The sequence below is a fragment of the Nannobrachium achirus genome, assembly GCF_963921795.1.
Source record: "Nannobrachium achirus genome assembly, chromosome: 6".
NCBI lineage: Eukaryota > Metazoa > Chordata > Actinopteri > Myctophiformes > Myctophidae > Nannobrachium > Nannobrachium achirus.
This window is the reverse complement of record NC_137815.1, coordinates 41,319,484-41,333,335: the sequence shown is the minus strand read 5'-3', so window position 1 is coordinate 41,333,335 and position 13,852 is coordinate 41,319,484. Positions and strand designations below refer to the sequence as shown.

At 42.2% G+C, this 13,852-nt stretch overlaps 1 protein-coding gene across 1 annotated transcript in view; it reads right to left on the bottom strand.

Moving 5' to 3' along the window:
* The window catches only part of myg1 (myg1 exonuclease), a 29,365-nt gene that overhangs the window by 3,230 nt on the left and 12,283 nt on the right, over nt 1-13,852 (bottom strand). The window contains exons 4-6 of the mRNA XM_080727682.1: nt 13,275-13,424; nt 8,692-8,814; nt 6,336-6,517 (exon numbers count right to left, since the gene is read on the bottom strand). Coding sequence (XP_080583808.1) covers nt 6,336-6,517; nt 8,692-8,814; nt 13,275-13,424 — 455 coding nt within the window. The remainder of the gene's footprint in view (nt 1-6,335; nt 6,518-8,691; nt 8,815-13,274; nt 13,425-13,852) is intronic.

Below are 13,852 nucleotides of genomic sequence, written 5' to 3'. Positions count from 1 at the left end.
CAGCAAATAACATTGGATACGCCTTAGCCAAGAGACACAACCCCTAGTACTCTCTCTCCTTTTCCCATTCTCACATTTTCATAGCAATGTGACCCTAAAAATATACTTTCTTTCTACATAACATTTCCCGCCTGACGTGCTGACGTGTGCCGTATTGGGAGGAAGCAGACCACCTGGAGAAAAGGCCATCTGGAGCTCCTACATCTCATTCCGTCAACAAGCCCCCATGCAAGCATCTTTGAAGTGCTTCACAATCCAAAAAGGTACCTGCCTTTTTAGCTGGAAGCGAGGTCACCCCAAGCGGCAGACAGCCTTTGATTAGATTGTCCAGCAGAGTGGAAAAGGTTGCCAACAAGACAGAAGCGACAGAGGCACTAAAAGCAAGATTTATATTTAGTTTGCACGCTGGTGTTGCGCACCGTAAATAGACGATCTACGAGCTCACAAAGCATCGCAATGTGATGCGCTGTGAGCTTGTAGATCAGCTTTTCGTTGCGCACGACACTGCATGCAACAAAGTACTGTATATCAAGCCATTTAGAAAGGAATGAGGGAGAGATGGTGCAAAGGGAAAGGTGGCCGAGAGAACAGAGAAATGTGAAAGAAATGAGATTACTCCAAGTGTTTGGAAAAAAGAGAGCAAAATGGTGAAGTTAGAGAGGGTCGACAGCAAAAGGCAATATTTATTTATAAATGGACACTAGGGCTGCAATTAGGGATGGTCCGATCAGGTTTTTTGGAACCGATCACCGAGCACCGATCACAAAAGTTTGATCACCCGATCCCGATCAATCACCGATCCAATCAAGTTATTATTTATATTTTCTAAATGTTAATGTTTTAACTTTATTTCATTCATTCATTCATGAATTCATTTATATATTTGCCTTATAGTTATTTACCAGCATTACTATGTATTTATTATCATAGCAGTAACTAATTATTCCTTCAGCACTGTGGAAATCAATACCCCAAAATGGCCTCAAGTGGGCATACTGAACGGCTGGTTGATCAGATGCACCGATCCGATCCGATCGGTGAATTTACCTTTTGATCTAAACCACCGATTATCGCCGATCATGCTTTGATCGGCCCGATCCGATCCATTGCCGATTGATCGGTAACATCTCTAGCTGCAAGTATTGATTGATTATTTTCTTTATTGATTATTCCATTCATAACTTCTTCAATGAATCGAATAATTGACAAATTGTAATTGATTTCTTCTAATTCAGTTCACTAAATCGATTTCTTTATATTGAAATTCAACAGTCGCACATATTATTTATTTATTTATTATTTTCAAAAATGTTGTCCCATGATTTTATAACCCATCTTTCACACAAAATGGGCTAAGCTGTAATCCTGGGCGCTGCTCTCCCTCTGCCAACCTGGGGAGAGCCCCGAACTGAGCTCATGCTTCCTTCAGTGCATGAGGAGTGTTCACGCTGCTTCTTATCACCTGACAGGGGGGAGTTTACCCGTTTCATCCAACCAGTTCATTTCCCCTCCATCAGGCACCCCAGCTGACCAGGGGGAGGCAATATAGAGACCAGTTCCAGTTTATTTTTTGTGAGGATACATGTAGCTACGATAATTTACGAAGGCGGTCAGCTCATGTGAGAGCTGCGTGCACACACAGAAGGGGGCGTTGCCAAGTTACTTCACTACGATCCCGAGCCAAAGGCCCTTCTACACGACTCACACCCCTGGGAGCCATGCCGTAAAAAAGAAATGCTGATGAGAGTGGGAGTCGAGTTCATCGGGGGAGATCATAACATGAAATGGGAACAGAAATCATCTGCCATTTGTCAGGTGCAAGATTGATCCAATTTGTTCGCAGGCTCCCTGCTGAAGTGTATTATGTACTGAACCCAAGAGGGCCGTACCCATCTTCAATCAATGTCTCTTCTGCGCATGAGAGACATGTCAATACCAGGATAAGAGCAGGGACTGTCGAGACAATTAAAGAGAGTGAAGAAGCAGTACTAGCATCAGTACTGCAGTAGTTCAGTGTATAAACTTGGAAACCAAATGCTTGGAAGAACGTGGGTTTGATATTCAAGCACAAGCTATAATTGTCGTTATTCTTCTGGCTTGTCAATTTGATGCCATTTGCACACTCTCGGAGTTAAGAGGATCCTTAAAACCACTGGGATAGAGTGATCTCCTGCATGCGTCACACCCCACTGTTTAAACTAAGGAAGTGGCACGTGACTTTGTGACACTGTGTATTGGAGGAAACATGAGGTTGCCTACCCACTCCCCAGATCAACAGGTGGGCTTAGCAGTGACAAGGACTGTATACATGGAGAATAGGCAATGACCAGATTAACACGCACGCACGCACACACACACACACACACACACACCTGTGTGCCTGGGACCTACTTTTCTTGTTTGGATAGCACATACTAGACATTGTTACAGGATACTTGGATACTTCACCAAAAAAATGATTATTTAATTTCTAAAACTAAATGCAATTGCAATCGCTTATTTTATCAATTGTTTTACCTCTAACCTGTGTAGTGATACCCTGGTGGAAGGATTGAGGATATCACTAATTTAATCCATTACAATTTCTGTTTGGTGTAACATGTGGGTCTGTGTATTTGTATTATTAGAAGGAAACTACTTCCTGAAAACCCTCTGAAAAGAAAAGTTCTTTAAATGTAATTATTAATTACTACTCGTCATTAAAAAAAAGGTGATTGGAAGCAGTGCCATTTGTGCTGGAGGGAAAGCAATAAGTAATGCATTAGTGAGTACGAGCTGAGAATTGAAGTTACCGAGAGTGCAGATGCCAATAAGAAAGCAAGCATGTACAGTACCACCACACTGTAGTTTGTCACACTGTGTGACAAGCATAAAAACAAATCACAAGAAATGCAAATACCACCCAAGAGCAACTTAATGCCCCCTTTCAAATATTCCTTCTAGCACTACCGACATTTTCTGAGTGGCCCCTGGGGTAGCGAGAAAGACTACACTAGAAACCCTTCCATAATTGGGACTTGCAATTTCCGACCCCAGGCTCTCCTGGTGTACAAACTGCATATTGACTCTACCTGTTATTCATTTTAAAATGTTCTCTGCTATTGGCTGCTGTAATGGCTGAATTCCACCTCTAGGATAGATCAAGGTTTAAGTCATTGGTGCCTATGCCGAAAACTATTAAGTTTCACCCTTTGTTGCTGCTAAAACCCACCCTGTGAAAACATTAGTACAGATTCAGCCGCACATATTCGATCACAACCGTGGTGTCTATGGGATCAAATCCACCATGGTGCATCCGGCTTGTTCCATCGTCTATACAAACACACAAGTTGGACATGTTTGTTCAGACAGAGTCAGGCGAGGATGGCGACCATTGTTTATTTTATTTTTTAGTCAGAAGAGACCCAGGAGAAACATGCCCGGAAGCCATTTTAAGTGTTGACGGGTAAGTTTAACAAGCCCTGAGCCTATATCTGCTTCAAGCTAATCTGATGCATCCCGATTCCCAGCACAGCAGCAGCACAGCAAACAAACATGAATTTTAACTTATTTTTTGAATAGCCAAAGTATAAAATAAGAGTTGAAGTGGCTGAACAGATTGTGACGCTACATTAATTCATTCTGCTGGGGACCCCCTGGAACCCCTTCAAGTACCCTGAGACCCACTGATATAAACAAACATTCACGATGCACAGGACTGGATGGATCTGTAGTGTTGCTAACAACACAGTAACTACAAGGCTCCGGAGGGGACACTGATGATGTCATAAAGGGGGACACAGAGAGTGTGAAGCAGGTAAACAATGTCCCCCTGGGGACGGGGGGGGGGGGGGCAGGGGGGTTGTAAGCAACAGTAACGTGATGGGTGATGACAACCCGGCTCATGAGTCACAGCTGTATGTCTTTTGTCTTTTCTGTCAAACCCCTCCATTGTGTGCAAAGACAGCTTCTTTAATATGGTTTAATGAGCTTGGGGAAAAGCGAGACTAAATTACTCATTTAAGTCTATGGAGGAAGCTGAAGAGGCGATGAATGCAAACCCTTAACAGAGATGCTCATCTGAAAGAAGAAAAAAAAAGAAAAAGAAAAAGTGATTGGTGCCATTTGTGCTGGAGAGATAATAAGTAATAATGCATGAGTGAGCGCGAGCTTAGAATGGAGAGTGCAGATGGCATTGAGAAAACAAACATGTATCGCCACCACGTCTTGTATTATACATCTCATTGCTGTTATTGATCAATGGACTGAGCGCGACAATGTCAAGCCATTTCTTCAAGAACTTTCATGAGGAAAAATCTGTTTGTTTTGTGCCATTCAATTCACGTATAGGCTTCTTTTGGATGCATGTAACATCAGTGAAGACACAAGATGTGTGCGAGTGTGTGTTGTGTTGCATGTGAATAGAAAGACAATGAAAAGGAATGTTCAGTCTGGTGTGAGTTGCATGCAAACTCCTCACTTAAATGACCTTTTTTCTATTGATTACTTACACCATGGAGACTTGAATAAAAAAATATTCAGCAATTTTTTAAATCTCAAAGTTAAATAAAACACTCGGGTGGCGCAGCGGTAAAAGTCCCTGACCACCACCACAGAGGTTGTGTGGGTTTGAATGCACCGGCTTTGTCGGGCATTTACTGTATGGCCCACAATTGGTCCATGTTCGAGGGAGGGAAGCCGGGCGGAGAGGGTGATATTTGTCACAGCATGTATTCCTACGAGCTGAGGTGGTACCTGTCAGCAGGGAGTGTTGGACGGGAGGAGTAGGACGAAGGCCCTACATCCTCCCGGTGGGGGCTTCTCACTGGCGGATGAGTCAGTAGAATACAACAGCAGTGACAACACAGAAATGTGTGTGGGGAGGAATTAATTGGTATAACGACTAAATTAGGGGTAAAAAGAATAATTGGCTACATTAAATAAAAACAAAAAAACATATTTGTGCCATTATGTGCCTTTTATGTGTAAATATACTGGATGTCTCCACTGTAATCAGTCCTGTCTTTAAGTCCAACACTGATTACACAAACTCATTTCATAACCATAACAGTTTCTGAATTGAACCCCCGGTGTGCAAACATTTTGAGAGTTTTGTTTACTGGTATTATCCAACAAAGGTCTATGGGGGGATTATTCAGACTCCAGAAAAGGAGTATTGGTAGTGTGAGGTTTGTTTGACGCCTTAGAGACTTGCTTACTTGCTGCAGCACAACTACAGAGTGTATTCTAATCTACAGCATCAGGGACGCACAAAAATATATTTTAGCATTTGCTGGGTAAGAATCCTGAAGTAAAGCATCATGAATACAGTGTGTTGATAGTGTATACCGGTACTTAAGATTCTATTAGGGAAGCATATTGTACTATTCCTTATATTATAAAAAGACAAAAGCTGGAACAACAACAAAAAAGAACAGAACGAAACGCCATTCAAATAACCACATGAACCATAGCATCCCCATTCTAGGCATGCCAGCAAAAATAGACAATCTACAAGCTCAGAATGTGCCGCGATGCACTGCGAGCTTGTTAGATTGGCTGTTGTGTAAGTACAGACAACACTTAGCAACAGTTGCAACAAATAAGTCATTAATCAACAGTGGCAGTGACATCGTAGAACTTCCAAAGGCACGAACGCTAGCATCCCTATTCTGGGGCAAACATTTGGCAAAAATAGCATATCTGCAAGCACATAAGCATTGCGTTGTGAGCTTGTAGATCTGCACAACAAAGTATATCGTTGCTGTCGGGCAGAAACCGCCTACTTCATGTTTCAAATTGGTTTATGGTGTAAATGAATACTCTACTTCAAGGGTCTCAACAGGGGGTCCGGGACCCCTAGGGGGTCCTCAGAGTTACTACAGGGGGTCCCCCAAATCTTTGTGTGATAGAAACCTTTATTCTCCTTTTTTATATTAACCAATTGAACCCTAGCGTCCATATTCGGAGAACTTTAGCCAAAAATAGCAGATCTACAAGCTCACAACGCCTCACGCTGCGTAGATAGTTAAATATCTGAAAACACAAATTGACATGAATCTAAAATACACTGATGATTGTGCTGTCAAACAATGAAACTATATGGTATCTGTTGTGGGGGTCCCTGCTTCATCTCTCTCTCAACTAAGGGGTCCTTGGCCTGAAAACGTTGAAGAGGAGTGTCGCACAAGAGTAGTGATAATAGCAGATTTGTTGTGAGCTTGAAGATTGTCTATTTTCACCATTTTAAAACGCTTTTTAAAATAATCAGAAAAAAGCAAGGTTTTGGACATACAAGGTATCCAATCCACCCACAATATTGCAATAGCTTGTGCACAAGCTGTTGCATAATCTACCTGTTCTGGAAGGTGTGAAGGCCGGCGGGGACACACTGGACCCTCCACTGTCCATTCTGGTCTGGATAGAGGACAAACTTGACGGGGGTCTCCACCTTGAGCTCCTCCTCCAGGGCAAACATGTGCTCCTTCCAGGGACAGCCTCCCTGGGAGAACACCACCACCTCTCCACTGGGGTCCACCTGAAGAAGAGATAGTAATGTTAAACCTGGGAGAAGAACACCCCCACCTCTCCACTGGGGTCCACCTGAAGAAGAGATAGCAATGTTAACCCTGGGAGAAGAACACCTCCACCTCTCCACTGGGGTCCACCTGAAGAAGAGATAGCAATGTTAAATCTGGGAGAAGAACACCCCCACCTCTCCACTGGGGTCCACCTGAAGAAGAGATAGCAATGTTAACCCTGGGAGAAGAACACCCCCACCTCTCCACTGGGGTCCACCTGAAGAAGAGATAGCAATGTTAACCCTGGGATAAGAACACCCCCACCTCTCCACTGTGGTCCACCTGAAGAAGAGATAGCAATGTTAACCCTGGGAGAACACCCCCACCTCTCCACTGGGTCCACCTGAAGAAGAGATAGCAATGTTAACCCTGGGAGAAGAACACCCCCACCTCTCCACTGGGGTCCACCTGAAGAAGAGATAGCAATGTTAACCCTGGGAGAAGAACACCCCCACCTCTCCACTGTGGTCCACCTGAAGAAGAGATAGCAATGTTAACCCTGGGAGAACACCCCCACCTCTCCACTGGGGTCCACCTGAAGAAGAGATAGCAATGTTAACCCTGGGAGAAGAACACCCCCACCTCTCCACTGGGGTCCACCTGAAGTAGAGATAGTAATGTTAACCCTGGGAGAAGAACACCTCCACCTCTCCACTGGGGTCCACCTGAAGAAGAGATAGCAATGTTAAACCTGGGAGAAGAACACCTCCACCTCTCCACTGGGGTCCACCTGAAGAAGAGATAGCAATGTTAACCCTGGGAGAAGAACACCCCCACCTCTCCACTGGGGTCCACCTGAAGTAGAGATAGTAATGTTAACCCTGGGAGAAGAACACCTCCACCTCTCCACTGGGGTCCACCTGAAGAAGAGATAGCAATGTTAAACCTGGGAGAAGAACACCCCCACCTCTCCACTGGGCTCCACCTTAAGATCAGGAGAAGTAAAACACATATGATCATGATCATGAGTCATAACAGCCCTAGCTGCTCACAGAAATGATTTTCAGGCTAACAATGCAAAGTATGTAATAACAATTTGAGAATATCATGGTTCCAGCTTTTCTGGACTAGTAACCCATACAATCATATACATATTTAATTGTGATGTTAATTGTTCACACTCTCCATCAAGTGTTTTTCAGAGCATATTTATAATAATGTGATGGTTCATGGAGTGTTATGATTGATTATTGCATTTATGGTTTCGCTTTATATCCCACACCATACGCACTTATGCAATGTCCACCAGCAAAACATAATTTAAAAAGATAATTGAATATTTGTTCCCCCGTTTTTCCTGTCTTTCCATTCCACTCCGCCGCGATTGCCTTGAAAAACACTGGCAGAAGCTACTGAATTAATTAATTAATACTTGGCAAAATAAGTGTTAATTGTAGTACCAAAAGTAACACCGGTATTGGAATAAAAACCTTACGATACGACAGTTATGACCCCATCCTATCTAAATACCCTATAGAGATTATAGGGTATAAGTGGTTATAAGTGACCTTAATAAAGCAGTTATAAGTATTTTTGTTCATGATGACACAAATAACATAAATCTGCAACTGTAAACGTATCTTGAATTAATAATACATGATTGCCATGTATTATAAACGTTGATGAATCATATGCATAACGTAGCAGTTTGCCGAGTGCAGGGGCGTCACAAGGGGGGGGGGGGGGGAGGAGTGGGACTGAGTTACTAGGGCCCAAGGTGGAGGGGCCTGGGATTAATTTATACTTTAGCTATTGAAAAATAGCAGATATACAAGCTCACAGCGCGGCACTGTGTAGATCTGCTATTTTTGAAAAGTCGTGAAAAAGTGTGCAAATCTTTGAATATATTTATTTTTTAAGCGAACATTTGTAACACAAATCTTGCTTCTGGGGGGGGGGGGGGGGGGGGGGGGGGGGCGGGCATGGAACTAAATATTTTGAGATGGCAGTCCTTCACATGAAACCTAGGTTTTTCAAAAAACCTTAGAAGGAATTGAAATATTCAAAGACTTTGACAAAAATAGCAGATCTACAAACTCGCAGCATCTCGGTATCTGCTATTTTTCAATAGTTAAAGTACCCAGGGCCCAGAATGTGGTGCGACACCCCTGCAGAGTGTCCTGTCCAGTACCTGATGCTTCATCTTTAGCGCCTCCTCCACCACCGCGCGGGCCGGCAGCCAACCGTTCTGGTAGAAATCCACACGATCCAGGAACTCCGCTCCTACCATCGCCATGGCCTTCTTAAAGCCCTCCTATAGAGACCATATGGGACATGGAACACGCACATAAAATAGAAGCAAAGACACACATGCACGTCACACTGGGTAGGATGGGAAGTGCCATATTACAAAAGAATACATACATTTACATTCAAGGAGTAATGCACCGACAACAGATAAAGTAGCCTACATTGCTGCATTGTTATAAAACTGAAGTAGAGCACTAAAGCAATATTTGCTTTTAGGTAATGGGAAGCTTTCAATAAACATTTCAACCAGTTTGATGCCTGGGGATCTCCATATATGGGCAAACCCTAACAGGGCATCATCTGGGAATGCCCATACTGTATATTTCATTTATTTTATAATGTATTAATATATATATATATATATATATATATATATATATATATATATATATATATATATATATCCATATACATATATGGACTTAATATTAACATTTCAGGGAAGGTAGGGTGTAAATCAGAGTAAAGCAGGCTCTTGGGCCAGTTAGGGCCTGGGATTGATGACATCAGAAATCCTTTATCCTTTATTAATAATTGTATGTATCCATATACATACAAGATATTTTATGCCCATACATGGAGATCCCTATCTGAACCAGCCACACAGATATGGGCCATGTCTTGGCCATCTGGCCAGTGATATATATATCGATGACATCAGGGATCTTCATATATGGGCATAAAGGGTTTCTAGGGAATACCCATAATATATACATAGGTGACGTCACCTGTGATATCATCTGTGGTGTCACAGTGACAAGGGAACCAACCCATAGACTGTAAAATGTGTACACACACACACGGACAGACAGACGGAGACAAGCTGTGACATTTCTCATGGTAAACTGCAACCTTCGGTCGCAATTATTATTGCTCTTTAAGACACAGCAGTCAAAGTCTGCAGCAGACGTGTGATTGAAGCGACCAGCAGCAGCTGGGCGTTTTAAAGGTCACGGATGCGGGGGATGAAATACTATTATTATATTCAATTACCACAAGTCTGGCAGTGCCAGAGTTGGCAAGGTCAGTCTTCTGATACCAATCAGTCTAGATATGCCGCCATTAGCATATTAAAAAGGAAACCTTTGCGGTCACCCTCTGGCTGCCACACAATCTAGCCAGTGGAAGCAAGAGTAATGGAGGAATCTGCAAGGACAGAAGACAAAGGTTGAGATTTGTGAAAACAAATAGCAACTCCACTGAGAGAGCTTTAGCAATTGGGGGGGGGGGGGGGGGGACTTTAAATCAGCAGGTACAGGTAAAGTCAGGGGAGTCTGCAGAAACCCAGGTGTTCCAATGGTGTAAAGTAACTAAGTACATTTTCAGTAGTTTTACTTCTACTACATCTCAGAGGCAACTATTATACTTTTACTCTGCTACACTTATTTGAAAATGTTAGTTACTAGTTACTTTGTAGATTTTGATTCTTTTTACAAAACATGCAATTAACCATTTCAGGCCTATATACATTTCGGAAAATAGACGATCTACAAGCTCATAATGCGTCACGATGCGACACATTGTGAGCTTGTAGATCTGCTATTTTCAAAAGATTGTTATACATTTTATACATTTGAAAACATTCTGCAGAATGAGTACTTTATCTTTTGGTACTTTAAGTACATTTTGATAGCAATACATTTTTACTCAATTACATTTTCTGACTTTTACTTGTAACAGAGTATTTCTACAGTGCAGTATTGAAACTTTTACTTAAGTAAAACATTTGCGTACATTTCCCACCACTGCCTTGTTCCTCTGGGACTTCCCCTCCTCCTGCACCGACCAAGACGCAGAGAGAACTAATCAGACATACTTTGTTTGTGCCGAGATATTTCCGTACACCTCTTAAAATAATGTTGCACTGATTGCACCTGTGTTGTTTTCATGTATAACCAACCTTTTTTTGTACGTGCTGTGTCACTACATGGGGCCAATTAATTCTGTTCCCCAGGGGAAAAAAAGACAACTCTTCCACTCTCTAAAGACTGGGAGTCATAAGTCTGTTTATTTCCTGGAGATCATTTTGCAGCCATGCAAGAATATCGGTTATTTCGTTGTTGTTGTTGTTGTTGTTGTTGTTGTTGTTGTTGTATTTTAATGTATTTCTGGTAAAAGAAAATAAGAAATATGGAAAATAAGGAATACTAAAAAATGTAACCTTCCTATTAAGTTTTTTGTTTTTGAACAGCATAGCCTTTGAATGAATGCATGTTTATATTTTTATAGACCGAGGTTCTGGCAACAGATCTAGGCTATACTCTGTATGCTTCTGTTTACATGTGTTCATGAACTCTTTTCCATAGCCTTTAAACTAAGTTGTCAAGACACAAAATCCGCAGGAATCACAGCATTGTAAATGCATTTTCTAATAAATATTCTAATTCAAAGCAACAAATGCATGCTTTCGTTTTATGCTTTATTTGAACTTTGAAATTGCACAGTTAATCAAGTGTGGGGTCCCCCCCCCCAAAAAAAGAAGCACAAAAAAACAGACCCCATAAAATGATGTCCTCCTGGTATAAAAAGGTTTTAGAACCCATACATTATTCTAAGTATTTAAAACCAGTGAGACTTGTAGGCTAATTGCATATTAGACAGACAACATTGTAGGCTAGGCAATGTCTCACGTGTTACAATGACTTCTATCACCACTTCTATCACTTTTCAAATACTCAGAGGATCAGTGTCCAGTTATCTGTCAAACGTCTTCTCTAGAGTGAGTGATGCCCATAACACCAGAGGGAGCTAATCTGACCTTGTTCCCCCAAAATTTGCCTTCAACATTGGGAACTAATGTGCTGCCAGCAAAATTAGCAATAGCTTTTCCCGATATGTATTCTACGCATTATATGCCTTTAGCCTCGTACCCGCCCTCTTCCGGAAACCATTTCTGGATAACGGAAGTTGGTCGTTTACTAGGCTAATATGCCTTACTGATGAAATCAGTACAGTTTAAAAATGGAAACAAGACCCTGCCTGGGGCTTTGTGTTATCCTTTTGACTGTACTGGTACTGTTAATCTTCTTAACCCAACCTTTAGCAAAAAATTATAATTTTGCATTGGCTATCAAAAGAAATAAGGCTATCAGCAAGAAATATACAACCTAACAGCGTGCCAATTCGTGCTGCACTGCAAGCTTGTAGATATGCTATTTTTGAACATTTTTGAAAGAGAATGTGAGAATTAGTGATTTATAAGGCACTTGTAGAGTCGGCCCCAGGTCTTAATGGGTTAAAGTATTCGATCAATCAAAGCAGGTTTTTTTTTTCTCCACAAATACTGTCATACCCGCTTTGAAATGTCAGGGAGATATGATGTATGAATAAATGTATGAATAAATATGAATAAATAGATACTACCAAAGCTCAGTGTTTTGTATTCAGTGTGGGCCACAACCGGGAGCCAGTGGAGGGAGCGGAGAAGGGGGGAGGGAGACATGTGAGAATTTTGGCTGGTTGAAGACCAGTCGAGACGCGGCATTTTGGATCAGTTGGAGAGGCTTAGCTTAGGTACACATGCCGGGAGGCCACTGATGCTGATGCCGACTTTCAAAGCAGCCAGAGGTACGGCTCCTCCATATCTCCAAAACCTGATCAACCCCTACAACCCCACCCATTCACTCAGATCAGCCAACACAGGGATGCTGACAGAACCCTCGCTAAAAACCCCAGGACAAAAATCCACTCGTCCTAGACAATTTGCCCTCCTGGCCCCCAAACTGTGGACTAAACTCCCTGTCGCACTTACAGTAGAACTACAGACACACTCCCTAGCTTCCGCCGTGGACTGAAGACTCACCTCTTCAGACTCCACCTAAACCCATAGCACTACAGTAACACTCCCCTTCCCTCGATGACCACACATGAAGCTAGATAGCATTTTTAGGTTTTAGATTTTTTTTCTTTTTTACTGATTAGGTGCGTGGTTCTACCTATGATACTGTTTTATTCCTATGCATTTGTTGTATTGTTGTTAATGACATAGCTTGCTTATTATATTGATGTATTCCCTGCTTATTGTAAGTCGCTTTGGATTAAAAGCGTCTGCTAAATGCCTAAATTGTAAAGCTGTGTTTAAATTTATGGTGGTAAAGAGAATCAGTAAGGTAAAGTCAGAGGGACGACATGCACGTATAGTATGACACTGCTGGCAGGGCTTAACTCCTGTCTATATGCCTATAGGCCTATTCATCATTCTTTCAGCTCTCATGCGGAAGACAAGAGACATGACATGCCACACAACATTTTATATATTATCACCATATAGTTGTGGCGTTCCCTTAATTGTTTGGCTAGTAGTGTAGTCCAAAAACATTGTTTAGTCACTGCCCACATCCCTGACATGAACAGCGTTTATTGTAATGTGAGGCCTTCTGTTACTGAAAGATCCCCATGCCATCTCAATCCCATTCAGATGACAATCGTTTCATTTTCATAAATATTAAACACACACACACGCACCTCTGTGTCTTGACTCTTGCTGTTCCAGCGTGGGTTCAGGTGGCCGACACGTGAGCTCATGGTGGTAGAGACAGCATAGCGGGCCTCTCCGTCGTACTGTGAGATGCCGTTGTCTATGGCATCCACCTCCTCAACAAAGTTCTCATACAGCTGTACACCATGGAAGGAAAGATGGGGGAAAGAGAGGTTACAGGGTAAATAGGCAAGTCTGTGTGTATACAAACACATTCCCCTCCCCCCCTTGGCTAGTAGTGACAGGTATCAAACAGGTAGTTGTCTGCAGTGTGACAAGTTGTGAGATTGTAGATCTGCTCTTTTCAAATAATAATAAACGTTATTTGTATAGCACCTTTCATGACATGAAATGCAGCTCAAAGTGCTTTACAGAGCAGAAAATAAGCAGAAGTGCTTTACAGAAAAAGTACAAATGATTAACAAGCAGAAAAGTAAAAATCAAACCTCGGTTTGAAGTGGAGCGGTGAATTTGAGCAGCTGTACCCTATGTGAGTGAGTGAGTGAGTGAGTGAGTGAGTAAACTGTGCCTGTGAGTGAGTGGTGAGTGTGCCTGGCCTGCACAA